This window comes from Thrips palmi, unplaced genomic scaffold (assembly GCF_012932325.1).
Source record: "Thrips palmi isolate BJ-2018 unplaced genomic scaffold, TpBJ-2018v1 HiC_scaffold_19, whole genome shotgun sequence".
Lineage (NCBI taxonomy): Eukaryota > Metazoa > Arthropoda > Insecta > Thysanoptera > Thripidae > Thrips > Thrips palmi.
The window spans coordinates 5,080,722-5,108,384 of NW_023144628.1; the positions used below are offsets into that span (position 1 = coordinate 5,080,722).

At 66.9% G+C, this 27,663-nt stretch overlaps 1 protein-coding gene across 1 annotated transcript in view; it reads left to right on the plus strand.

Moving 5' to 3' along the window:
* The window catches only part of LOC117646254, a 29,159-nt gene extending 2,255 nt beyond the window's left edge, over positions 1 to 26,904 (plus strand). Inside the window, exons 2-7 of the mRNA XM_034387090.1 lie at positions 3,794 to 4,771; positions 4,855 to 5,292; positions 23,044 to 23,181; positions 25,405 to 25,574; positions 25,686 to 26,380; positions 26,498 to 26,904. Of these exons, the coding sequence (XP_034242981.1) occupies positions 3,803 to 4,771; positions 4,855 to 5,292; positions 23,044 to 23,181; positions 25,405 to 25,574; positions 25,686 to 26,380; positions 26,498 to 26,904 (2,817 nt within the window). The 5' untranslated portion in view covers positions 3,794 to 3,802. The remainder of the gene's footprint in view (positions 1 to 3,793; positions 4,772 to 4,854; positions 5,293 to 23,043; positions 23,182 to 25,404; positions 25,575 to 25,685; positions 26,381 to 26,497) is intronic.
* The last annotated feature ends 759 nt before the right edge of the window (positions 26,905 to 27,663 follow it).

Below are 27,663 nucleotides of genomic sequence, written 5' to 3' on the forward strand. Positions count from 1 at the left end.
GCTGATGGAGCCTGCGAGGTAGGCAACCCGCGTGCGCGGCTGCGGCCGGGTTGCCTACCCGGGCTCCAGCGGGCGGCGTGCCCGGGGCGGGGGTCTCGAGCCGTCCCGTCGGGCGGTGCGAAGCGGCCTCGCCGCCACGCCGCCACGCCCTCGCGGGATGACAGATGCCACCCCTCGTCGCCTCGCTGCCGCCCTGCCGCCCTGCCGCGCGTCCCCGTTATAAATTCGTTGCCTGGTGACGGATTCGCCGCGCCGCGTCTCGCCGCGCCGCCCGAGCCACGCAGAAGTGCCCCGCTGGCTTTGCCGCCGGCTTTGCGTCGCAGCGCTGGGACGGGACGGGGCGCCTTCACAACGAGCACGGCCTCGAGGGCGGCGGGCAGGGCCGCGGCGGAACCCCGGTATAGAAAACCCGGGTAGAATGCGCCGGGTAGAACCCTGGTAGAGCGACGCTGGAATCAATAGCCGGAGGCAAGGCGTTGGACAGGGCGCGCTGCTCGGCGCCGCTCGGCGCTGCTTGCTGCTTCAAGGAAATTGAAATTGGATCGTGTCACTGAAAGGAAAGGGAATCGGCCCGCTGCTGGCTGGCACTGGCTGGCAGGCAGTGTAGGAGCGGGGAAGGGGTGACTCCTCGAGAACACACCTGGTACACGAAGCCGTGCCCCGGCGTCGCCCGCCAGCCCGCGGGGGACTCCTTTCGGTTTTTGCTTCCCCTTCTCCGTCGCGTGTTCCTTGTTCGCAATCCGTCGCCTCCCCTGGCCCAGCCCCTGGCCCAGCCCCTGGCATTCCCGAACGGGGAACGGCCGGCCCGCGGCCCGCCCTGGTTGGGGTGCCCAGCGTGGTCGTGCTCGGGGCCAGTGGGGCCAGTTGGCAGGGCGCCGCCGCGGCCCCGCGGCCCCCCACGGGCCAACGGGCACCAACAGGGCCACCAGCAGCGCGGCCGAGGCGGCAGCAGGCGGCGGCAGCCTCTGACAATGGATGTTTGAGGAAAGCGTAGCGCGGCGGCAGTCTCCTGGCTGTTTGCCGTGGCGGGGTGGGGCGGGGGGGGGGGGGGGGCGGGGCGGGCGGGGCGGGGCGGGGCGGGGCGGGGCGCGCCTGGCGTGGCGTGGAGTGGCGGCGCTGCGGCAACTGTCAGAGGCGACGCGAGAGCCGCGCTGCCGCGCCGCGCCCTGCTCTGCGCTTCGCTCGCCTCGCTCCTCCCCCGCCTCCCTCGCCGTCCCGTCCGCCCCCCTTTCCCCACCATAGCTCTCGTGCGGCGCAGCGCGCGGTCGGGTCGCGTCGGGTCGGGCGCCGCCTGGCGTCGGTAGCGGCGTCTGTGCCGACGGCTGGGGTGGGGGTGGGGTGGGGGGGGAGTAGCGCGCTCCCTCGCTCGGCCCGTTAGAGAATTCCGCTGCGGGACGTGGCGGCGGCTCGCCCCTCGCCTCTCGCCGCCCGCCTCGCCTCGCCGCCGCGGGCCCCTCCACCCCCTCCTCCCCCGCCACCCCTTCCGCCCTCGCGGCCCGCCAGAGGGAAGGGCCCAATCTCCCCGATCACCGCGCTACGCCCCGCCACGGCCGCCGCGCCACGCCCGCCACGCCCCAGCGAGGGGGCCTCTAGGACTGTGGTGGTGCTTGTCTGCCAGGGCCACGCTCGCCCCGCGCCCCGCCCGTCTCCACGCCCTGCCCGTCGTGCAACTCCAGCGCGCTCTCTTTCTCGTGACGAAAAAGAAAACGAAAAGGCCCGGTACGGCGGCATGGAATCTCGTCTCGGCGTCGCCGTGGCGTCGCGTGGTGAGCGGGGCCGCCAGGTGGGGCCGAATCACGTCATGCAGTGATTGCCTCGCTGTCATGTATTTCTGCAGGGCGGCGTCGAGCTTCGATGCGAGTGCGCGGATCTTGTGACGGGGTCCCAGTGACAGGGTCCTAGTGACGGGGTTCCAGTGACTGCGTCCCAGTGAGAAGGCCCCAGTGACAAGGAGCCGGTGACGGAATCCTAATGATGGGGTCTTAGTAACGAGGTTCCGTTGACGGGGTCCTGACGGGTCTCCGTCCTGGTGACGGGGTCCTGGTGACACAGCTGTGCGACGGGACAGCGGCGCAACTTCGCCGACGCGACACCTCCCCCACGACGCTCTTTTCCACGCGCCGCACTCTGCCCCTCCAGAACTCGACGCGCTGCGCGCTCGTGACGCCGCGAAACAGTTCGCCCGGCCGTCTCTGGCGTCCGCCCGCCCGCCCGGCCCGGGCCGCCATTCCCTGCGCGCTGTGCCTTCCCTTTCCCCCGGCGTCGTGTAACGGCTTCTTCGCATTCTTTTTGTTTGCGGCTGGAGACCATCTGTCTGCCAGCTCGGGCTGGCTGGCGCTGGCTGGGGCTCCCCGCTTTGGCCCCGTGTCCCATGTCAACCAGCCCTTCCCCGGCCCTGCGCGCCCTTCCCGGCACTTCTCTGGCCTCGCCGGCCGGGCCCCGCGGCCCCGCGCACTGGGACATGCGGAGCGCTCCTCACGTACTGCTCCCTGCGGCTATTTCCATCGCGCAGCGCTGGGCCGGGGCGAGGCGGGGCGGGGTGGCTGGGCGCTGCACGCGCGATATGATTTCGGCAGTTTGTTGCTTTTGTTTTGACCGCCCGCCGCGCCACCCCGCTCGCCGACGTGCGGCCACGCCACCGTAAACCCCGCGCCGTGAATTCGACTGCTGTTTCCGCCGCGCGTAAAAGTCGTCGTCGTCATCGTCCCCCGCGCTGATAAGCACGCGGAACGACACGTACTTGGCGGGGTGCTTCGCGCCGCGCCCGCTCCGACCGTTCCGCCGCGCCGAGGCCAACGCCCCGGTGGGGCCGTGGGGCTTCCACTTCCTGATCGCCGAGGGCGTCCTCGAGGCCGAAGTGGCGCGCCGCGGCGCCGCCGAGGGCGATGAAGGACGCGCCGGAGTCGTCCACATCCGCGACCCGGAAGTCGGCGAGCAGCGCGAGCACTGCGAGCAGCCGGAAGGGGAACTATTGGGGCGGCGCGCGCGGGGCAAGTGCCGGGGCGGGCGGGGCGGCCTGCGGCGTGGCCGTCCACCCCGAGACGCTGGCAGAGGGGAGCCGAGGCGGGGCGGGGCGGGGCGGGCGCCTCTCGGATTCTGAAACGGGCCGTTTCCGCAGCGGCGGGCAGTTGGCGGTCTGCGGGAATATCGAGCGGGTAGGGACGGGACGGTCTGCAGGGAGGGGAGGGGGAGGCGGGGCGAGGCGTGAGGCAGAGGGGTGCCGCGCCGCACCGCCGCACCGCGCCCGAGGGACTGACGAAGTTAGCGTGACCGTGGGTTACGCGCCCCTTGGCCGTAGGGAGTGCCAACAGACGTGACTGTCGTGGCTGGCCGTGCAGGCCGTGCCCGCGGCCGCGCCATGCCAAACTTTGACCGCGCTGCCGCGGCGAGGCGAGGCGATGCGCGGCGGCCCCCGCGGCCCCCGCGGCCCCCGCGGCCCCACTCCACCGGCCGTTCCGCCGCCCGGCCGCCCGGCCGGTCGGCAATACGGCCCGTGCTCGCCTGACTTACGATCGTCTGCGCTCCGCCTCGGCCCGCCTCGGCCCGCCCCGCCTCGTGACGGCATGAGTTAGTGACGTTCCCGCCGCCGCGCCCTGCTGCCCTGCTCGAGTAGCTTTACCGCCGCGCCGTGCGCCACAAACGAAAATGGGCTTCCGATGTTTTTTTCATGGCGAGGGCGGCAAGGCGGCTGGCCCGGCAAGGCGTGCGCAGGACACAAATAGGCCGCGCCGCCGGCGCCCAAATGGAGTGCCTTTCCTTTGCCTGACGTACTGACGTACCGCTGTGTTTGCAGGATGATGTGATGCAGAGCACGCACGCCACCGTCAACATGAGCGCCGCGACCGCCACCCCTGGTCGCCTCCCGACCCCGGTTCCGGCCGCAGCCAGCCTGGCCCCAGGACAGCTCGGCCCCACGCCCGCCATCCCCACCCTGAAGCAGCTGCAGGACCACCACATCAAGGCCAAGCAGATCGGCGGCGTGGCCTCCAACAACAACAGCACCACGGCCACCAACAACAACAACTACAAGTCGGGGATGCAGCCTCCGCGTACGGTGCCGCCCGTGGTGCTCAAGTTGGACGCGGTGGAGCCATCCACCAAGCGGACTTACTCCGTGTCCACCGCGCAGGCCGAGCCAGCCACGCCCGTGGCGGCTCCCTGCGACGGCCCGGCCGAGCCAGCGCCCAAGAAGGCACGCAAGCACTCGGAGAGCTCCGAGGCCCCCGGCTTCTCGCTCAAGGTCCCCGCCGGGCTGGCGGCCTCGGCCATGACAGACGTGGGGCTCGGCGTCTCACCAGTCTTGCACACCCCCGGTGTGATTTTGGCCGTGGAGCGGCCGCCACTGCCGGGGCTGCTGCCGTACCCGCCTCCTAACCCGTTCCTGGTAGGCTTGCCGCCGCCGCCGACCTCGCCGATGGCGCTGCTGCCACCGTCCAGCTCCCCGATGGTGCACCTACCGCCGCCGCCGAGGTCCCCGATCTCGGCCCTGCCGCTGTCAGCGACGACGCCGTTGGGGTTGTTGCCGCCGCCGCGACCGCCGTCAGGTTCAACAGCGTCCATGCCGCCCGTCAGCGCGCCGTCGCGTCCGCCATCCCGCCCGTCGTCCAACGGCTCGACGGCGTCCTCGTCGTCGCGCAGCTCGGCGGCGGCGCGCACCAACCCTTCACAGTCCCCGCGGGGCAAGCGGAAGACGGGCAGCCGCCAGCCGGGCCCGGAGGAGAACCGGGAGGGGCTCCTAGACTGCGTCAAGCACGTGCCGGAGAACTTCCAGGTAGGGCAGCCCAGCCGCTCGTAATCTAGTTAACGTTACTTGCAAAGACTTGCAAAACTGATGACTTTTTTTCCGTGCGATAGTCCGTGCTGCGCCAGCACATCATGGTCCAGCTCATGCTGAGCCAGGCGCACTCGGCCTCGAGCGCGGCCGTGACGGCCTCGCTCCACAAGGCAGAGATGATCTCCAGCTACCAGCCGTGGGTCATCCTCACGTACGGCGACGCCGCCAAGACCAAGACCATCACGCTGGCCAAGTACGCGCGCATCGTGCGCACGCTGCGCGGCGAGGAGGTCAACTCCGCCGAGAACTCCAAGTTCCGGTTCTGGGTGCGGTCCAAGGGCTTCCGCCTGGGCGCCCCCGAGCCGGACGGCCACGCGCGCAAGCCCGCCGACGACATCCTGGGCAGCTACGGCATCGACACGCGCTCCGGACACCTGTACGTGTGCGCCGACGAGGCGGGCCGCACCGTCCTGCCAGTGGACGCGCCGCCGCTCTACGTCCCCACCGGCACCAACAAGGTGAGTGCGGCGAGCTTGCCGCCTGCAGCGGAGCGCAGCGCGGCGCAGCGCGGCGCAGCACGTCGCCGGCGAAGGCCGCAAAGGCCGCCGTCGACGACAATCCAGATATCGACCGCGGCGCATGAAAAGAGGGGCCGGGGAGCGGCGGGCCGCGCGGGCCGGGCCGGGCCGGGCCGGGTTTGATGAAGGGGGCAGGGCGCCGCCAGGCTTCGCCGCCAGGCTGGCTAGGCAGATGCCGACCATGCCGACGGATCAAAAAGCAAAGAGAACAGGCGCCCTCGGCTGCCTCGGCGCGGCGAATGGGGAGGGGGAGGGGGCGGGGGGAGTCCGCCGCACTGCTTTGGCGCCCGCCTGCGCGCTGCGCCATGGCTGCGGCGAGGTGGCGAGGAGGCGACAGCCCCTGGGAGGTGCGCACCCCCTTTGGCGCCGTGCACGGTCGTGTCATGACGCGCGTCACGGGGCGCCGCCGAGCCTCTCTGTCTTTCTCTCTGTCTCTGTCTCTCTGCCAGGCCGTCTGTCTCTGTCTCTCCGGCAGGCCTGGTGAGCGGCGCGGAACTTCCGGGATGATCCTTTTAGTGGCGCAAACGCGGCGTGCACCATGCGGGGCGGGATTGTGATGTGGTTTGCGCGGTCGACGTTCATCAGGGCGTCGCTTCGCCGCCTTTCCCAGCCGCGTCTCTCTTTGGCGGCACCCGCTCTGTCTCTCTCGCACTCGCGGGTCGTGGCGTAGGGGAGCGAGAGAAAGCGCTGTTCGGAACCAACCCGCCAGCGCCCGGCCCGCGGACGCGGACACGGGGGTGACACCAACCCGAGCGGCCGCTTCGCCATTTGCATGTCGTGTTGACCCGGCCGTGGGCAAACTGGCCCGTGGCGATTTGGCGATGCTCGCATCACCGCGTCCCGACCGCCTGCCTGCCCGCCCGTCAGGCTGCCAGCCCTGCCCGTCCCGCCAGGCGCTGCAGCGGTGCATTAATCCCCTCGCGGATATCCAATTATTTGCGGAGCCCTGCGCCGCGCTCGCGCTTGTGTGTGTGTGTGTATGTGTGTGTATGTGTGTGTTTTCCGTGCCGCCGCCCTCTCCTCTCCCTAGCCCGAGTTCTTTCTCGTCTCTATCCCTCGCTGATCCCGCGGCGCGCGCTCTTTCTAGCCCCCTCCATCTCTCTCTCTCTCCTCTCTCTCTCTCTCTCTCTCTCTCTCTCTCTCTCTCGCACCCTGATGCTCCGGCACCAAGTTCGGCTCCGCATCGATCACGCTACCGCGGCTGCAGTGTCATCCGGGGAGCGAGAGAGTTGGCGGCCGCCGAGCAACATGCACAACTTTTCAGCAGCAGCAGCAACAACAAGGACACGCCGCGCCGTCCTCCGCCCGTCCCGGCAGTCCCGGTGGCAGGAATGGTAATTTTAATCGCGTTGGTGTGGATGTCGCCGCGTGCGTCTGGCGCCTGACAGCTTCAACCGCGCCGGGCCCTGGCAGCGTGGCCCTCCCCGCCCCGCCCCGCGCGGCGGGGACGTGTTGATCCCTTGGGGTGTGACTGTGTGAGGGAGGCCGGGCCCGCGGCACGGCACGGCGCGGCGCGGCGCGGCGCCACGGCGAGGAGGCGAGCAGAGCGAGGGGCGCTAAGTGTCCCGCCGGAGCGCTGCGCCGCGCCGCTGCCGCCGAGCCGAGGCTTCACGGCTTCACTCCACAGGAGCCGCGGTGGAGGGCGCGGCGGGCTGGGGCCCGCCGGAGCGCTGCGCCGCGCCGCTGCCGCCGAGCCGAGGCTTCACGGCTTCACTCCACAGGAGCCGCGGTGGAGGGCGCGGCGGGCTGGGGCAGAGAGAGAGAGAGAGAAAGGAAGACAGACGGACGGACAGACAGACAGACGGAGAGGGAAGGACGGCCCCGGCCTCGGCCCGGCGAGAGAGGAAACACCCGTTCATTAACTCGGCCTGTGCCGAGGCCCGTGCCTCGCCGACGAGGAGGGAGGGGAGGGGAGGGGAGGGGAGGGGCGTGTCACGGGGAAGAATAGGGAGCAAAGCAGGGGAGACGAGGAGGCGGGGTTGGTAGGGGCTTTTTGCGCTGGGAAATGTTTGCCTGCAGCGGGAGGGGGAATGAGAGTACTCGTCACGGCGTCGCGCGGAGCGACGGCGGTACGGCGTGGGCACGGCGGCGGCAGAGCGGCAGCGCGGCCCGAGGGGTGCAGGACTCGCTCCTCGCTCCGCTCCAACTAACTTGGAGTGATTTGTCAAGTGTAATCTCGCGTTTTGGCGGCGAGGCGCGGCACGGCGCGGCACCACGTCCGTCGTAACAGGAACGGGACATGGGCCGGCGGGCGGCGTGGGCGGCGAGGCCGAAATGGCCTTCGGCACGCTCGGCTCGGCCTGCCGCTCGGCCTGCATTTGCCGCGCTTTGCCGCGCGGGCGTGTCGACTTTCCACCCTTATCGAGCCACGAGCACCATCAAACCTCGCCGCCTCGCCGCGCCACAGATTCTCGCGCGCTCGGCCGCCACGCGTGACAGCCACGCGCACGCTGCGCACGCGGCCACGTGCGTGACGCGGCGGCGTGACAGGGTCCGCCCGTCCGTCCGCCTGATCGCCCGGCTGTCCGTCAGTCCGCACGACACGCGGCGCCGGCGGGCAGGCGGCCGGCCGGACTCATTGAAACCGTGACACCCTCGCGCTGGCGGTGCTGGCGGCGCTGGCGGCCGCTCCCCCTGTTTGCTCTGCGCGGCCCCGCGCCGCCCCGGCCGAGACATCAGCGCCGCCAGCCTGCCTGCGAGCCTCGTCCGCCCCGCTACATATTGCCAGAGAAAACACGCCGCTCATTGCTGCTGCTGAATAATTCGGCGGGTCGGATGGCCGGGCGCGCCGGGCGGCCGGGCTTACAGGGGACAGCGCCACACCCGCCGCCCCGGCCGGCGCCAGCCCGCTCCCCTCCGTCCCTGCGTCCCTCCGTCCCGTCCCGAGTGGCTGCAGAGAGCACCGCGCAGCGCCACAGCGGCACAGCGCCACCAGGCCGCGCTCGCTGAATAAATCAACTCTGTCCTTTTTGCTCATTTATTTTTCACACGGCCCCGCCGCCCCTGGGCACCGGGTCCTTTTGGTCCGTTGCGATTGCCGGTCGGTAAGCCAGCGCGCCGCCGCTAGAATTACACCAGGTGGTGGTTGTGGTGTGGTGGTGGAAGTGATGGTGGTGGTGATGGTGGCGGTGCACGCCTCGTCCGCTAACGGGCCGCCGCGCCGCCGCACCGCGAGATGGCGGTCGAGACTGTACGTCTGGCCGACCCCACCCCACCCGCCGCCGTCCCGTCCCGTCCCGCGAAGAGCTGCCGCTGCCGCTCCCTCCCCGCGGCGCATCCGAGACTCCGAGACCGCCCGGCGGCACCCCCGCGCCCCGCCCCGCCTCGCCGACTTAGCGTCGCCTCTGCTTTTCCTTCCCCCGGGGCCCGCTCCGCCTCGCGCTGCCTCGCCTCCTATCTGCGCCGTCACGGCCCGGAAGAGCGCGAGGGCTGCGAGGGCGGACGACGGCGAGGGCGAGGCCGGGCGAGGGGAAGGGGGATGTGCGCTGTTGCGGCCGTGTGGTCTCGACGGTGGCAAGCAGCGCGGCGCGGCGGCAGGCGGCGGTGGTAGGGTGCATTGAGGGCAGGCAGGGCGGGCAGGGGTGGCGGAGGGCAATAAGAGCTCCACTTGTGGTCGCCGCGCCCCGCACCGCCCCGCACCGCCCGCGCGCAGAGCTTGTCCGCCGTGATGAAGCTCGGTGTGGCCGCGGCGCTGCCCTCGCCGACCTGGATCACCACACGCGTTGCTGTCCGACGTGAAGCATGCCAGCACGGCGCTGCACCGCCTCCACTCCGTTCCACTCCACTCGCAGCGCGCCGTAAATTACTTGTATCCGCAACATGGTGGCGGCGCGGCGGGGCGCGGTGGCAGAGCGGCCTAGCTGCGGCGATGCGGAGGTCGTGTGGCGGGGCGCGGTGGGGCGTGGCGGGGCGGGGCGGGGCGGGGTGTGGCGGGGCTTTACAGCACCGGCGGGGTCACGGGAGCGAGCGAGCGAGCAGCAGGGAGTACAGGGGCTCTGGGACCGGGCAGGGAGGCGGCGCGGAGGCGGGGAGGGAGGGCTAGTTCCGGCCCTGGCGGGGCTGGCGGGCCCTGGCCTGTTGGCGCAGGCGGGGCACGTACAGCGTACAGCCGGGCCGGGCGCGGCCGGGGCGAGGCGGACGAAGCCGAGGCAGGGGCAGGCAGGGGCGGGGGTGAAATGGTTACCCCGCCGCCACCCCCGCCGCCCCGCCTCACGGACGCCGGCGCCTCGTCCGCCTGCGGGCCGCTGTAGTGGCGGCAGAGGACGTGGCCGGTGGCGGGGTGGGGCGGGCCGGGGCAGGGCCGGGGCAGGGCCGGGGCAGGGCCAGGGCAGGGCCGCGCTAATCCAGCCGGGAAGGGGTTGCGGACGGCGTGGGCCGCGGGGGTGAGGCGGGGCGTTGACTGATAGCAGCCCGGGTAGCTAATGAGGAGGTGGGCGGCCGGCAGCAGGATGCGGCGCGCCACTGATACAGCGATACGGCGATACAGCGATACAGCGCGGAGGCCACACTTGCTTGCTTCGACGCAGTAGCCGCCCGTAGCAACCTGGTAGCGCCGTGGTTAGAGTGCTGCGTTCCTGACTGGCAGGTCTCGGGTTCGAGACGAGTACCACGAGTATATTTTTCGGCAGAGGCAACCGACTTCTTGACGAGGTCTATCCGGAGAGGATTGAGTACCAGCGCTGGCAGTGCGGGCACCATGATCCACCGGTAGCTCAGTGGTTAAGAGCACGTTGTGGGAAGCGGCAGGTCCCGGGTTCGGGACCGGTAGTTTATATAATTTTTTCGGCCACCAATTGCTTGGGGAGGTATATCCAGAGAAGATTGGGTACCGGCGCTGGCAAGGCGGGTGCCATGGCGTCCCGGTGGCTCAGTGGTTAAGAGCATGATGTGGGAAGCGGCAGGTCCCGGGTTCGGGACCGGTAGTATACACAATTTTTTCGGCCACCAATTGCTTGGGGAGGTATATCCAGAGAAGATTGGTACCAGCGCAGGCAAAGGCGGGTGCCATGGCGTCCCGGTGGCTCAGTGGTTAAGAGCATGATGTGGGAAGCGGCAGGTCCCGGGTTCGGGACCGGTAATATACACAATTTTTTCGGCGACCAATTGCTTGGGGAGGCATATCTAGAGAAGATTGAGTACCAGCGCAGGCAGGGCGGGTGCCATGGCGTCCCGGTGGCTCAGTGGTTAAGAGCATGATGTGGGAAGCAGCAGGTCCCTGGTTCGAGACCGCTCAAAGTACCATTTTTTCGGGACCAGATTTCTCGAACAGCAGCTCAAGAGGAGTTGCGACATCGCCGCCGACAAGCTGGTTCGGTGGCTGAGCGGTCAGGGTAGAGGAGTTGACTAGAGTCGGCACTCGGGGTCGCGGGTTCAAATACCCAATGTGACCCCTCTGAGGTAAGGCCTCTGAATCTGGACTCTCACTGTACCACAGAAACCGCGCGCACTTCGGGTGGGCCAGCCTAATACGAACCCACTAATCTGTCGAATTGCGCGGCAGGGAGCGTCGGATGAAGGCCCGGTTCCATAAGAAACCGAAGCTGATCGGCGGGTCTCCTTTAGACCGTAGTACTTTTTGGCCGTTTTTGTTTTTTGGGTTTAATATTTATTATTTTTTATTAGGTAGGCGAACTATAGGTAGGCGAAAAATGGCATATTTTATGAATATTTTTATTCAATATTTATTAGGTAGGCGAAATATAGGTAGGCGAAATAGACAGGTAGGCGAACATTTAGGTAGGAGAAATGATATAGACTCAATAGTTCTTAACGGTTCTTAATAATCAACGTAATCAATGTATTCTCTATAGTTTCAATAATTCAGTAATCAGTGGACGTGAAAATCTTGGGTTGGTTGCCCCTCGATTCAGCGTGCTGCGGCACTGTACAGCGAAGCAGCGTGGCGCTGGAAAAAAGAAAAGAGCGGCTCGTCAAACATCGCTTGACGTGCGACGGCAAATAACAAATATACCGCGCCGCGGGTCGCGAATCGGCCGCGTCGCAAAAAGACGACCTCTCTCCCCCTCCCCCTCCCCGCCGCGGTGGCGCTCCCGCAAACTCTCGCACCCCTGGCTGCTCCTGCCGGGTCCTGGGCGGCGGGGCGGCGGGGCGGCAGGCTGGGCCCGCGCCAGCAGTCGTTATGAACGCTAATTATCACTATAGCGGCGAACGGCCCCGCTGGGAGGGCTGGCCAGGCTGGCGGCGGGGCGGGGCGGCGGGCGGGGCTGGCAGGGCTGGCAGGGCTGGCGGCACGGGGAGGGTCGGGCGGCGCCGCGGCGCCCCGAGCCGCCCGCACGGTCTCTGCGGGGAATCTGAAGGGCTCCCCGAAGGGCGTAGCAAAGGGCTCCCCCAGTCCCCAAAGGGCGCCGCCAAAGAGGGACGGCACGGCACGGGACGGCCGTGGTGACGCCTGGCCTGACACAGCGTCTTGCGTTCCGGTCGCGGCCCTGTTTTTTCCGTCCCGCGCACGTGCTGCCCATATACAAGGCGGTGGCTTTCATCCCACCCGGGGGAAGCGGGCGAGGCGGCCGAGGCGGGCCCACTGCGAGGAGAGAGAGGCAAAAGGAGGCAGAGAGTGAAACGGCCTCGGCGGGCCGGGCCGTGCCGTGGTGGCCGAGGCCGGGCATGGGCATGGCCGAGATTAAAGGGATTCGGGATGAGGGCTGACCATTGTGTTCCCGGTCCCGCTGACGCGGGCTGCCCTGCGGCTGTGCTGCGGCGCTGCGGCGCTGCGGCCGGGCGGCCCGGACGCCGGGGTGGACGGGGACGTCGAGGCGGAGGGCGAGGGTGAGGGTCTCGGCGAGGGCGGCGGCGCCGTAAGCGGCCCGAGGGCCGAGTGCAGTCACAATAGCGAGGGTGGGGCGGGGGTGAGGCGCGGCGGGGTGCGGCGGCCTGGCTTGCTGGTGGTCGCCACCCTAATTGGCGCCACGACCTCGCCGGGAACTCACGCCTCGCTGCTTCCCTCGCCGATCCGATTATTCCGAGGCAGGCTGTCGCAGGGCTGTCCCGGGACTGTCCCGGGACTGTCCCAGAGCTGTCCCAGAGCTGTCCCAGGATTTTTCCATGGCTCTCCCAGGGCTGTCCTTGGTCTGTCCCAGGCCTGTCCCAGGGCTTTCCCATGGCTGTCCAGCCAGCCAGGCCGACGGACGGCAGCCCAACTGCCCAGTGGAGTGACCGTTTCCCCGCGCGGACACTCGGCCGGGCTGTGCGACCGGAACGAGAGAGGTGAAAAGACCCCGCGCCATGATGGATCCGAATGCGAGATGCGTGCACCGGATGCCCATTGGCGACCGGTGCCTCCCCTTACCTGGCGGAGCCTGGCGGCCTGGCGGCACGGCGAGGCCAATGCCGCAACCAGACGTCCCCCCTCCTTGGCGTCCGCCAATCGCCGACCAGGATCGCGCGCACACACACACGCACACACATGCTCGAACTCAATGAGCGAGCCCGGCAAATCCTTTCAAACGTCGCTGACGAAATTCTTTGAAAAGAGAAGGGAAGGGGTGGCCGGCCGGCCCTTACAGTGTGCGCACCGAGGGGTGGAAAGACGTTGGAGTGACCAGACCGGACCTCGGTGCTTGTGAAAGGGCATGCACAAAGCACGGTCCACCATGTGCATGAAAAATCCCCGCCAACATTTCCCGTCTCATTTCTCCGCCGATACTTTATTTTCTGTTTCGGCTCGCTTGAATGGAGGCGGCAGGGGCGTCGTCGGATAGTAAACACAACTAGCGATTGGCGGCGGCGCGGCGACGGTCGCGGTGGCGTCGACGACAAGTCGAATAAATTTACCCCGCCGCCAAAAGTTGGCCGCGTCAAAATACGGCGCTAAACGGCGAGCGGGAAGCGGGAACTAACCCACAACACAAACACGGCATGTAACCGTGTGTCCCCGCCGCCACCAGGCCGCCGCCCCTCTCACAGCCCGCGGGCCGAGCGGGCCGGGCCACCCTCGCGAGTCGCGAGACGGGCCGCCGCGGGCCGCGGACGCAACAGGCTGGCTCTCGCGGCCGCGAAGCGAAGCGGCGAAGCGGCGAAGCGCCAAGGAGCCGCTGTCCGCCGATGAGGCGTCTGTCGCCGCGGGCCGCGGCACGCCGCCGTGCACGCCGCGCACGCCGCGCCACCCCACAGTGGCTTTGCCAGAAGACCGGTGGAGGCGGCAAAAACTCCAGACGCGTTTCGAGCTCCACAGTGGCTGAAAAGGACTGAAACCGAACGTGGTACCCGACCAATGGATTTCTCTCCGAACGAGGAATCTATTGGTGGGGTCATACGTTTGGTTTGAGTCCTGTTTAGCGACTCTGAAGCTCAAAAGGCGTGTGAGTAGCAAAAAGTGCTACACTCAGAAAAGCCCTTGCGAACTTGCAGAGATGTCTTGCGCGGAGAGACCCCGCCTCTGGATCTCTGGTCTGCTGCCGCAGACGACACCCCGCGCCCGCGTCGCGGCGTCGTCTGCGGCGATACTCCACGCGGGACGCAACAGCGAGGCAAGGGGTAACCGCGTGAGCACGCACGCTACTCCGCGCGCTCGGTGGCGGCGTCGGGAATACCCCGCGCCGCGGCGTCGCAGCACGACGGCGTCGCTACTCCGCGCGCTGCCCGTGGGCGCACCCGCAGCGTCGCCGCGTCTCCGCCACCCCCCGCTAGGTGGCGCCACCGTCGCGGCCAGAGTTCCCGGCGCGTCGGCTCCGCGCCCCGCCAGCCCCGCGCGCTCCACCGAGGCAACAGGCATTTGCAACCTGCTTGCACGACTTGGCGCTGTATTAGCCTCCACGTCGCCGCCAGCCACGGCAGCCACGCAAGCCGCCCGGCGGTGGGAGGCGCGGCGATGGCCTCCGAAATTTGCTCGGCAAACAAAATCTCAATTTGCTCCCGGTTCACGTTCGTGTTTGCGCGGCGCCGCAAGTTGGTTCTCCAAGTGAGCAGCGGCGGGGCCTGCTTGGCCTGCTTGTTGTCGCACGGCGCGGAATGGGCGGGACGACAGGAGGGCCGCCGTCTCTCTCGCACTCAGAGGGGGAGAGAGAGTTTAGTTTTTGAGAGGAGAGAGAGAGAGAGAGAGAGAGAGAGAGAGAGAGAGAGAGAGAGAGAGAGAGAGAGAGAGCAACGAAAGCGCTGCTCGAATCGGCCTGCAGGGCGAGGACACCGCGTGGACACCGCATCCATCAAAAGCCTCTCCACCTCTTTTTCTCGGCGTTCCACCCCCTGTGCCGTACCCCCGTGCCACCGCGGTCTCCGTGCATGTCGCGCTGCCGGATTGTGTGTGCGTCTTGCCACTGCTGTCTCCAGGCCACCCTCGGTGCTTGAGGCTCGCAACACAATGCCGGCGCGGGGCGCGCGAGGCAGGGAGCAGCCCTTGGAGCAGCCCGACAGCGCCAAGCTGACCCCACCCAGCCAGCCACCCAGCCAGCCATCCAGCCAGCGAGCGGGGCACGACCGCCCTGCCACTCTGCCTGCGCTGCTCTGCTCTGCGCCGCTCTGCGCCCGTTCCGTTTTGTGCAGCGCTTCGCGCGCGTTTGTCAATTCGACTACCAGATATACTGCCCCCACCCCCTTCACCAGCCGTGTTGCTGGCCGTGTCCGGTGCTGTTTCTGTCTCTGTCGCTCGTACTAAAGCCAAGCCCCGCCCGCAGGGTCCGCGGGGCCCTCGACGGGGCCGCCCGCCCTGCCCCGCCCGGCACAGAGGGCTCTACAAAGGCTATTCGGGTGCTGGGGCGGGGCGAAGTGGGGCGGGGCGGGCTGGGCCCCACTGGGGGCGGCAGCTCGAGCTCATCCACTTCATATGCCGAGCCCCCGCGTGCGGAGCAGTGCGGAGCAGGTGTAGAGGCCACACAAATTGGGTGGGCGAGGCCGGTGGGGCGAGAGGCCCGAGGGGCGGGCCGTGTGGTGGGGCTGTACAAGGGTTGCGTCGACGTTCGGGGCGTGGGTATTCAGCAGCGCGCGCGCGCGTGTGCGTGTGTGAGTGTGCGCGCGTGCGCGTGGCTGGCACCCCACGCGTTCTACTCATGACTACACAATTGGCAATGCCGCCATTGTTTGGCCCGCCTGATTTCCGCCCGGAATGAAAACTCCGCCGCCGGGCTTGCCCGGGCTGCCTGGGCCAGACGGAGCACGAGGCTGCCAGCAACTTTTGCCGCCAGCTCCGCCGCTCCGGGAGAGGGTGCAAGAAGGTCATGCCGAGGAGGTAGTAAACTCGAGCTGTTTATGACCTTTTAACCCCGCGTAAGAGCGAAGGCAGCGGAGGAAGGAAGAGAGGGGTTGATGATAAAAAGGGTTCGCTGGATGTTGCCATTTGGTGGCGGCGGGGCGGGGCGGGGCGCACGGCGGGGTGCGGGGGATTACCCGCCGAGTCATTAATTCCCGTCCAAGGCGGTGCGGGCCATGTGAGGGCCGAGGCCGTGTCTGTGAGCACGAGGCCGGGGCCATAAGCATAACGGACACCGCGAGCCTCAGCTAATCCCCGCGGCCCGCACCTCTGTTCTGGCCGTGGAGGGTGGGGGGAAGGGCAACTCGGGGCTGGCGAGGCCGCCGCCGTGTCGGCTTCCGCATCGCAGCATCCTCGACCTCGCTCCCGTCCCGGGCGGCGTAGCAGCAGCGCCCCCACCGAGCCCACAGCGCCGAACGGCGCCGAACCCCGAGGCAGAAACACAGACAGGGATAAATGCAGAACACGAAAGAAGAGGAGAAGACCGTTACCGAATTGATGGTCATCATAACCAGAGTGTGCCGCGCTTGCACCGCCCCTGCCGCCCCCGTCCTGGATGCCGTCCCATTTCGGCCGGGGTGGGGGGCGCAGCAATTGCATTACTCCCTGCACTGTACCGCACCCCGCCCCACCCCGCCGCGCCCTGCTGGGGGTGGCGGTGCTATCCTCCGGGCGGTGACTGGCAGATGGGGAGGGATAAGCCTCCGGTGTTGGAGGACGGAGCCGAAAAGGGATGGCAAAGGGAGGCGCCTCTCTCGCGCTCTCTCTCCCACCTGCCGCCCGGCGCAAGCCCGGCGCCTCCAAAGTGCTCGCTTCCTCCCAGCCATCAACCCCCTCCGGCTCGTCCTCGCGCTCCGCCTCTTCCTTTCCCTTCTTATAGTGGTGCGATTTGGATCAAGAATGATGTGCTCGGATTTTTCTACGTGCGTGAAGGAGGAAGAAAGGAAACATCAGCCGGAGCAAGGGGCGGGGTGGCGTGGATCCGAGTGCGAGAGAGAGGGAGGGAGAAGGAGAGGTGGAAGAAGAGGGGAGAAAAAGTGAGCGTGGCAGCGGAGGATCGAGCGCACACCCCGCCGCGTCGTCGTCGGCGTCGTCGGCCCAACAACCCTTAACTCCATCCGTAACCCCGGCCTGGGCCCGGCCTGGCCTGACCCCGGAGAGGGGGCCGAAGGCAAGGCGAGTGGCGGCAGCAGTTTGCTCGTGTCACTCCGCAAAGCCCTGCCCGGCCCTGCCCCCTGGCCGGCCGACCTGCCGCCAAACCCAATCCAGTGTCCGGAGTGTCAGTCCTAGCAGCGCCGCCAGACAGGTGTCGCCCTGACGGACAGGAGCCTCGCGTCGCCCTGCATTGCCCTGTGCCCCGCATGCGCCCTGCCGTCCGACGCGGCGTGGGTTCGAATCCCGCTCGGCCAATCCATTTTCGGCGTCCCCTTTCTTTCGCCAGCAGCAGGTGGCGAGGTAATGAATTGAATGAGTTCGCAGCGGGCGAAGCGGGCGAGTTGCCCGGCCGGCCATGATGGCCGCTGCTTGCCGCTGCGTGCCGCCGCTGCCCCCGTTTATAGCTCGTTTACGATTCCTCTGCTTGCCGGGCCGCGCCGTGCCGAGCCGCGCTGTTCGCCGAACGCGCTGTACAGTATATGCCAGCCCTTGAGGGCGGTGTAAACCATGGCGCGGTGTATTCCAACGTAAAAGCACCGGATCGGCGCGGCCAGGCCCCGCTAGGGCCCCGCCCGTGACAGTAACGGTTACGATCTTTGGAGATCCACGGGGCGCCGCGCACTGCCTGCCAGCACTAGCAGCGCGAGCAGCGTGGCCATGTCGCTCCAAAAGTTCTCCTCCCCTTGTTTTATCCCTCCGCGCTCCGTCCCCGCGGACCGGGCTGGAGGGGCCGGCCTGCCTCTCCGCGTTCTAGAAGGGCCCCAGCGCACGGCAGCAGGCAGGCTGACTGAACGGATGCTGCGCATATCTCGACTTCTTTTTGCAACCCTCCTGCCTGCCGTGCTGGCAAGCGCGCTGTGCGGTCGGTCCCGAGGTCGGTCCCGCGCGGTTCTCCCCGGCAGTTCGCCCACTCCAGGCTGAGCTGCTGTCTGGGCCCGGATATGTGGACAACTTATCAGCCAGTCATTCATACCAGCATCGTGCCTCACCCTCTCGCACACACGCACACACTCGCAGTCATTCGCTGTCCTTCGCACCACACACACACACGCTCACACCGTCAACCCTTCACACAATTCCATCTCCGGTCCACGAGGCCGGGGCTTCAGCATGTGCTGCTCCTCCCCCCCCCTTCCCCTCTCGCCCGGAGGCGGGTTGGCGTCTGCAAACTAACGCCGTGCGCTGGTAGTACCCTCCGCAGGCATAACACCTAGTGGCTCGACGCCTAGTGGCACACACTCCCCCCGCAGCCGCAAGAGTACCTACAGGGCCTGCTCTCTCTCTCTTCTCTCTCTCCCTCTGCTTCGCCCGGTCATTCCGGGCGCTGTAACCACTTCTTACTCCCCCTCAAGACCCCCAAGGCCTTGCCTTCTCCCCGCCTTGCCTTTCAATCCATTCCGAAACTTTCCTTGTTTGCCACTTCCCATCTTCTTCTTCCAGAGGGGTGAATGATATTACTGTGCCGCCCTTTCATGTTTCCCCGCTCCCCGCCTGTCCATGTTGCCGGGCCGGGCCGGGCCGGGCTGCACCCCGAGTGTATTGTTGCCATTCGTTTTCTCGGTAGATGTGTATCGTGCGTGTTGCGGATGCGTGCGGGCGGGCGTGTGTTTGTGTGTGCCTGTCTGTGTGTGTGTGCCCGTCCACGCCAAACCTGCCCAGCGAGGCCCTCCCGTATTTCAGCGGCGTTATTTCAGACGGCCTTGCTGTGCCTGCCGCGAACGGCGACAGTGCATTCCGGAATTCGATTCGCCATTTTTGCGATCCCGGCGCCCGGAGTCGTGTGCGTAACTCCGCCCGCTTACGAGCCTCCCGCCCGGAGCCCCCCGCCCGGAGCCGAGCGCCCGGAGTGGAGTCGCCTGGGTCCGGAATTTGGCCGCGTTGGTCGCTGTTGCTGCGGCGCAGTTTGCTGGTGTGGTGGCCCTGCCGGTCGCTCGCCCTCCCCGCCTCTTTCACGCCGTAACCTCAAATCCAGGTCCGGCCCATCCTCCCCGCCCCGCCCCGCCCCGACTCGTTCCCCTCATTTCCCCCTGAGGGATTTTCCTGTAGGTGCGGGGTGTAGATGTGTGTGTAAGAGGGCGCCGAGCGGCGAGGCGGCGCGGCGCTGGCCCGGGGATTTGGCCACAACGGCTCCAATGCGCGCCCCGGACAGCCCCGGCCAGCCCGGGCGCCCCACCCCGCAGCCTGCCTCGCAGAGATTAGTTTGGGCAGCCGCCACGCCCCGCCACGCCCCGCCCCGCCCCGCCACGCCCCGCACCCGGGACATCCTGTCGGAGCTCAGGTCGGAGAGCTCTGCGGGGGCGGCGCGAGGGCGTTGCGGGGGCGGCGGACCCTCGGCAGGAGGGGAGGAAGTGGGTCTGCGACGACCAGCGGAGCAGCGCCGCTCGGGGTATTTTTCATCCGGCCGAACTTTGTGAAGGTACTTGGGCGGGGTGGTTCGGGAGGCCCTGGAAGGGTCCTTGTGGCGGCCCGGCGCACGGTCTGTCTGCGTGTCCGTCCGTCTGGTCGTCCGTCTTTGCGGGATAAGAGAGATTCCAACTTTTTGAGACTCGGCGAGAAAGATCGACGAATGATAGCACGCGTTGCGGGGTGGGGCCTGGCGGTCTGGCGGCGTGGCGGGTGGTTGGATGGGGCGGATGGTCAAACCGAGAGGATGCCGCCCGCCTGGCCGAGGGCCTCCAAGGGCAGCAGAGGGCCCGGGGCCTGGGGCTTGGGGCCCGGAGGGTGGGCAGGACCAACTGGACGGCAGGGACGGTGGGGACGGTGGGGATGGCAACTCTCCTCGCCCTGCCGTCCTCCCTCGCCCCGCAGGACCCCGCTGCCCGTCCGGTTGGGTCTGCGGCACGGCACGGCACGCCACGGCGCCGCACCCCCAAAACCCCAGCCCCTGACCCTCTCAGCTTCTGTTGTACCCATCGGGCCAGCGCCGCCCTCGCCCGGCCCGCCCCCGCCGCCCCCACCGCACCCCAGGCCCTCTGCTCAGCACCAGGGCCAGAGGACCAGTCTGTGGTGGTCCTCATCTTTCAAGGGAAACCCTTGTGTACTTGTAGCCGGAGTTGAAATAGAGGGCCCCGGAGTCCGGGCCAGGCTGCCGGGGCCCCGTCGGACCCAACTACCCTCCTCTTGCATATTGCGTGAGGGGATGAGAGGGTCGCCCGATACACCCACGCTGCACGTGTTGAAGAGGGGCGAGATGACTGTCCGTGTGTCTGTCTGTCCGTCTTTCTGTCTGTCCGCCGGGAGACGGTCGCCGCAAATGATTCAAGACGCTGGCCTCGCTGGATGCTTTCCTTGCTGGATTATTTCCAGTCAAACAAAGACCGCGCTGTGGGCGGCTGGTTGGGCTGCTGGCTGGTCCCGCGCGGGCCCCTGGCAGCCGCTGTCTCACTCCTGTCGACCCTCGCCCCGCCTCGCCCCGCCTCGCCCCGCGCAAAGTCGGCCAGCCAGCCAGCGCAGAAAGGAGAGAGATATTGAAGTCGAGACAGGAGGGAAAAAGCGACAAGACGAATCTCCCCCTTTTTGTGCGCGGCCAGAATTTGTCTCCGGCTGCGCCGCTTCGCCGCTGCGCCACGACTCGGCTCGTCCCGGCCTGTTAGACGCGGGTCCGGCCGCCGTTCTGGCGAGGACGGCGAGGACACTGTGTTAGCGACAATATTGTCCGCGGCATGGTGAGGAATGGCCCCTGCAGTGTAGGCACACCGCACGCCGGGCATGGGGCCGGGTGCGGACAGCAGCACATGGGCCGGGCCCTCGGCGGGGCCCGCGTCCCTCCACACGTATACAGCCTGCCACTTACCCCCTCCACTCCCCCCTCCCGGAGCCTCATTCCCTCTAATGCCTCGCCATCACTCCGCCTTTCAGAAGCAAGCCACCCAGCTTCCTTCACCCTTCACCCCCACCGCCATCTCCATGACCCCCTCCCCCCGGGCCTTTTCCCTGCCGCGCTGCTCTCCACCTTCCATCCGACCCAAAAACCGCACAGAAAAACAGCGCTTCCCACCCATCCACGGCATCCTTTCCAAGTCCCATTTTCTCCTAGCCGCCCCAACCCCCACGCGCCGCCGCCCTGCCGCCCCCGCCCCGCCCCCGCCATCCCCGTTCACTCGGAACCAACCACGACGGGCTTTGGAGGCGCCCTTCCCCTCGCCTCCCCTCCCCGCCCCCGTCAGACCCTCTTGCTCGCCTCCCATTTACTCCTACCGCCGACTCCCTTTCATGCGAAATTCTGTCGTATCTTTCCTGCGTCGCCTCCCCTCCCCTTCCCCCGGCACCGTGCCTCGGCTCCGTGCCTCGCTTCGGCTTGATACCGGATTCCCATCCCGTGGCTCCCCGCGGCAGCAGCGGCAGCAGCGGCAGCATGGCCCGGTAACGACTTCCCCCACCGCCGCCATACACGCCCCATCACTACTTCTGCTGATGCACCAGCCCCCAGCGAGCCCCGCGCCCCACGCCCGAGCCCCACGCGAGCCCCCGCTGCTGTTTTACTCGCAACGACGCCACCTCGCGGCGCGGCCCGCAGGCTGCCGGGCTGCTCCGCTCATTCCGAGAGTCGCTTTCATCGCTCTGCCTCTCTCGCTCTCGAGCGGCGGCCCGTATTGGTGCGAGACAGGGCGACGGAAACGACTCCCGGAATCAGTCCGCCACCTGCCCTGGCCCGACAGGGCGCGGCTCGACACGGCGCGGCGCCCATTACTGCCGCGACGCTCGCGTCATTTTGCCGTCGTTGGGCTGCATTAGGCCCAGCGGCTGCAACGCGAATAAGGCAAGCGTGCCGAAGGGAGCCCTGTGGGCCCTTTGGTGCGAAAGGACGATGACGCGGCGGGGCGCGGCAATCGTCATCCCTTCGTTACAAGTCCTTTTGCCACCCCGCCTCGCCGCGCCTCGCCGCGCCACCGCGCTGCTGGCATGCGGCTCCCCTTAGCAGTGCGACAGAAAACGAGGGTAAGCTGGCGGGAAGCGGAAATGGGAACAGCACCGGTCTGTCTGTCTGCCCGTCCGTCTGTCCGTCTGTCCGCCCCCATTCGGGCGCCGCTGCTGCGCCCAGAGGTAGCCATAAATGAAGTAAAAGGGATCGCGGAGCCGCGGAGCAAGAAGAAGATGAATAATTTTGGATTTCGCTCTGGCCCGCTCGCTCTCGGCCTCTCCCTGCCTCCCCGTGCTTCGCGTTGCTTCGCGTTCCGCCAAACACCGCGCCGCGCGCACAAAGCTACCCGGCTGTCAGCGCCGGCCGCCACGCCTCTCCGAGCACGCACACCCACACACGCGCACACACACGCACACACACGCACACACACGGCCGGCAAGCCGATGCTTTCTACGCCAAGCACGTGGGGTGTGTGCTCCTCCCATACCTGCGGCCGCCCCGCCCCGCCCCGCCCTCAAATCACGGTTCACCATAACGTCCTTGATTTACCACCCCACCTACTCGGCGCCCCTTCAGTGCCTGACCGGAAGCACACGGGGCTTACCCTCCTCCCTGCCCCGCGGGCTGGCCTGGGCCCGGCCTGGGCCCGGCCTGGGGCCCCTTCCCCCAGCCCTATTTCTCTTTCATACAGCACACACTATCTGTTTCTCCAGACCGAACTGGTTCCGGCAGCCAAGGCAGGGCCGGGCGGGGCCTCGCGCGCCTCGGCCCCGGCAGTGGCGCGGCAGGGCCCCCACCGGGCCGCGCGGCGCCGCGCCCCCTCCCTTCACTTCATCTTATGTGCCGCCATTTTGCTGGAGCCCATCTCTATATGACCCTTCCCTCCCCTCCCCTCGGCAGTGCTACTTCCTCTCGCTACTTCGCCCTCTCCATCTCTCCGCCCCTCCCGCCTCCCTTCTCCCCCCCCCCTGCTTGCCCCGCTCTACCGGGGCTCCTTCCGAAACCATCTGTCACCTCCTTTGCTCCTTCCAAGCCTTCTGGAAGCACCCCTAGGCAAGTTCCCAACCCCTCGTCCTCCCCCTCCCCCTTCTCTCTCTCTCTCTCTCTCTCTCTCTCTCTCTCTCTCTCTCTTTCCTTCATTTCCCCGCTCTGCTTTCCCAGCCCATAACCCCCGCCCTCCCCGCCGTCCTGCTGGTCTTTGTCTCCCCCTCCCCTTCCCCTCGGGTTGTTACGCCCTGTCGGCTGTGTTTTGTCTAAAGCAAGACGCCTTTGTCCGCCCCTTGGTGTGGCGCGGCGCGGCGGCCGATCCTTCAGGGCGGCGTGGTTTTCGCCAAGATGATTATCTTAACGAGACGCGAATCTGATAGCGTCGAGTCGCGGCCTGGGCGCACCGCGGCGCACCGCGCACCCGCAAAACAGCGTGTTTCTGTCTGTTTCCGCTTTGTTACTTACTCTGCGCTTCTTTTCCGGACAGGAGGACGACGGCCGCAGCGTGCCCGTGTACAAGCGCGTCGCCGTGGTGGAGAACTTCTTCGACATCATCTACTCCGTGCACGTGGACATCGAGGGGCGCGGCGTCAAGCACGCCGGCCAGAAAAGGACGTACCGAACGGTAAGCGCGAGGTTGTTTTTGTTGTCTTTGTTGGATTGTTGTTCGACGCGAAGCAGGCCGTGACACTCGTAGCCGCCGCGCCGCCGCCTGTCCGCGGCAGCAACAAGTGGAGACGGTACGTGCTTCGGAGCGCACACAGGCACGGCGCCGCCACGCCAGCACACTGATTCCGACAATCGTTTTCGTCGCTCTGTCTCTCTCGCACGCAAGCGGGGCGCCCCACGAGTGCGAGAGGGACAGAGCGACGAGAAGGCCTCTCGGAATCAGTGTGCTGGCATGCCACGTTCGTCACGCGATCAGGCCGTCGGCGTCGAGTCGGCTCAGCGCAGCGCGCCCGCCAACCAGAGGCTAGGCAACCCGGTCGGCGGCGGTGCGCGCGCGCAGCCTGCCGGCACGGCGGCCGGCCCCCTCAGGATCGGTCCATCGCTGTCTCTCTCGCAAAAGCATTGCACGAATTGGTGCAATGAAAACGTCTGCAAATGCATAGCACCATTTGGCGCTAGCGTTTGGATTCTCAGTGTAGTCACCAGTCTCCAAGCCGGGAACGCCGAAAGCGATAGCGGACGGCTACCTGGCAGAGGCAGAGCGACCGACGGCCTGGCCGTCCCGACAGCGCGGGGCAATGGGAACCAATTTCGTCGACCGCACCGCCCCGGAAAAGCAAAAGGCAAACAGCGCTCCGCCAGTCCGTTTTCTTGTTCGCCTCGTGGGTGCGGGGGAAGCGTGAGAAGTGCAGAGAAAGCTGATCCAAATGTTGGGTCCGGGCGAAAAAAGGGATACGCCAAAAAATGAGCACTGGGGACGTATTTTCGTCTTTCGTTTTGTACTTGTCGGCGATCCGGCCACGAGACGCGGGAAATACGGCAACGGGTAGCGCCGTAGCGGCCCTCGGCAGCCCTCGGCACGAAGGCACCAAGCGGGGCGCTGCGACGCGGGTCGGACGCGGGAGAAGCGGGTAGAAGGGTCACGAGGAAAAAGGGAAGCCGCCAAAGAGATGAAAAAGTTTACTGCGTCGGAAGAAAGGGGCGAAAGGTACCGGGTCGGGTCTCGGGCAGAAAGGAGCGGGAGGGCTTGGCTTGGGTGCGCCCAAACGTTGTTCTGGTTTCGCTCGCGACCGCTGAGGTGGAGTTATGCCCGTGCGAGAGAGAGAAAGGGAGCTGGGGACCGAGAAAAGAGAGAGAGAAAGGGAGCTCGGAACCGAATAGAGAGAGAGAGCGAGCGCGCGGGGCCTGACCTGTTGCCAACGCCAACCAGGCTGACGGTAACGCGAACGCGGTGCTACTCGAATCAATACGTAGTGTCTCACGGTGTTCGCACAACAAGCAGGGCGTGTCCGACGTGCCACTTTTATTCCTTCCTCTGCAAACAACCCACGGCCGAGAGCTGCCCCCGCGCCGCCCCCGCGCCGCCCCCACCCCCAGCCGCTTTCACAAACTTCCTTTTCACCAAACACGCCGTCGTCGTCGTCGTGCTGGTGCTGCCCGGGCCCCCGCCAACGCACCCCGCCCCGCCCCGCCTGACCCAGTTCGTTGCTGCGGTGGTCGATGTCGCCCTGCATGGGGTGCACGACGGTCCGCAAGGGTTGCGCCCTGGCCGGCGTGGCCGCCGAGCGAGAATCGCTGTCACTGGAGACAAAGAGCGGCCCCTCCCCCTCCTCTTTTACACCTGGAGCCGGCAGGGGCAGTGGTTAGGGCGGAAGGGGGGAGGGGAAGGGAAGGGCGGCCAGCGTGACCACGCCACGCCACGCAGCGCTGCCGGAGTTGTTAACAATTAACCCCCTGGGGTTCGAACGTCCGAACACGCAGTCCGCAGCCCACCCCACTGTGCACCCCCAGCCCGCCTGCGTCGTTGTCCACCGCCCGCCACTGCCATGCGGATTGCTGAAAGATTCAGTGGCGTGAAAACATTGGCGGCGACATGATCGAAATGTGGCGCGATGGCGTGGCGGTGGCGTGCGTCTGGGTGCAGTCGTTACATCGTGACGGCGCGGCGCAACAGACACAATCAGTGGCCGGCCGCCCCCGCCGCCCCCCGCCGCCCCCGCCGCCCCCGCGCAGGCCCCTCGCGGCGCCCCCACGCAACAGGGTCGTTATACGCGTCGGATGCCACGAGGGTCGCCCCCGCGGGACGCCCACAGTGCTGGCTGGCCTCATTCCGATTAGCCATTTCCCCCACTGTTTTTTGTCGGAGCCTCTGACGGAGCGCGGCCTCTCTCTGTTGCAGATCACGGACTCGTACGCCTTCCTGCCGCGCGAGGCCGTCACCCGCTTCCTGCTGGGCTGCACGGAGTGCAACCGCCACCCTCGCTCGCCCGGGTCGCCGACGCCGTCCGTGACCGCCATCACCAAGGACGACGACTCGGTGTCCGCGGACAGCCTGGCGGCCTCGTCCGGGTCCGCGGGCCCCAGCCACCGCGGCAGCCCGCCGCCGTCGTCGCCGTCGCCTGCGGCCTCGCCCTCGCCGTCCACGCCACTGCTGAGCCCCGGAGTGACGGCTGCGGCCAGCGTGTCCCGCCTGCACCCGCTGCCGCTGGCGCCAGACCACACCGAGCTGTACAAGCGGTTCGCCGACCTGCCGCGCGAGAGCGGGGGCGTCACCAACGGCCTGCTGCCCTACACGTTCCCCGCGGACACGTCTCGGTCGCGGTACCTGGCCTCCTCGCCGTCCTCCCCTGTGTCGCCGGACTTGGCGGCGGCGTCGCGCTTCGCCTTCTCGCCACCCGCGCCGTCCGTCTCGCCGTGCTTGTCGCCGTCGCCGCTCAGCAGGCCGGCGGGGTCGGTGGGGATCCTGTCGCGGAACGGCCCCAGCGCGTTCCACAGCCCCGCGGACCACGGCAAGCAGAACGGGCAGCCCGTCACCAACGGCCACGCCAACGGCCACGCCGACGGCCAGCATGCCGACGACATCCGGACGCGGAGCCCCGCCCTGGCGGAGGCTCTGCTGCTGCCGCTGCGAGAGGACGCCGCCAAAGGCGAGAGCCTGTTCAAGCAGCCGCTGCCCTCGGTCAGCCCCGTGTTCCTGCACACGCCGGCGGGCCGCAAGACCGACGTGTCGCTCACCCCGCTCACCCCCAGCGAGAAGCTGGCCAGCTCGCCGTTCTCCATCGAGAACATCAGCAAGAGCAGCCGCAGCTCCCCCACGCCGCCGGAGCACTTCGCCGTGCCCGAGCCGCCGCGGCCGCGCAGCCCCAAGTCGACCGGCAAGGCGACGCCGGGCCCGAGCCGCGCGGACGACACCTTCCTGGTGCCGCGGCCCCCCAAGCCGCGGCCCCCGCACGCCCTGCTGCGCCACCCGCCGCGCACCCCGTCCCCCGCAGGCCCGTCCGCGTACCTGCAGCCGCTCGAGACCGTGGCGCCGAGACTCCCCGTCGCCGAGCCCTCCTCGTCCACGACGGGGTCCTCGTCCGTGTGCGTGCCGGTGCCCGTGCGCGCCGTGCCGTCCGCGACTCCGTCGTCCTCCATCATGGCGGGCTTCGAGCCGGCCGCGGGCAGCGGGCTGCTCAACCTGCTGCTCAAGAGCGGCGTCCTGAGGAACCGCGGGCCGCGCACCGTCATCCCCGAGGCCGGCGAGATCGACCTCAACCTGCCCATCACCACCACGTACCTCAAGTACATGCGCAGCCTGGGCTACGCCGACGAGGACGCGCTGCAGATCGACGTGGAGATGAGCCTCTACCAGCACGTCCTGGGCGTGCCCCTCAAGGTGGTGGACGACTACCTGTAGCGCCGCGCGCTCGAACGCCGTTCATGTGCTGTGAGATTACGTGAAATGTGTCGAGCTATTTTATTGTTGTTGAATTTTTTCATAGTTTTTTTTTTTTTTTTTCAAACGAACTGTTGGTTTGTTTGTTTTTTTACTCGGTGGGCCATTGATTGGGCTGTTTGCCTGACCTATAGTAGCTGTACCACGTGCAATTTCAATGATTTGGGAGATATTGTTTATTATAAATATATTCATATATGATTGTGATGCTTATTTGTGATCGAAATAGCCTTTGTTTAGTCGTCAGAGGACATTAATTACTATGATTGTGATTTAGAAGCCAAATATTTAAGTAATGAAATTATTGCTAGTCCTTTAAGTGTCCTTATGACCGTTTTCTGTTTAATTTGAAGCTGATCTCGGGGTGATTATTGTTTTAAATCAAAGAATATTTACACGTCTTTGTTAGCACTAAATAAAATGGTAATATTGAATCACATCAAGTTACCACTCATACTGTTAGAGTTGAGAAGTAGTGTGGTGTGTTGCTTGTACCATTTTTTGCTTCATTGCAATGTCTTTGTGTTAATGTAATAGTCATATCAAGATATGTCTAATCAATTATCCTCGTGCATTTTAACTGTAAGTCTGTACTCGCCAAAGATCGTCAAGCAACTAACGGAAAACAAAAGCTGTTGTGGCGCTACCATAATTACATTTTTTTAAACATTGGACTTTGTCTAATAAATGTTATTCGTCACATACCAAGAATACCAAATA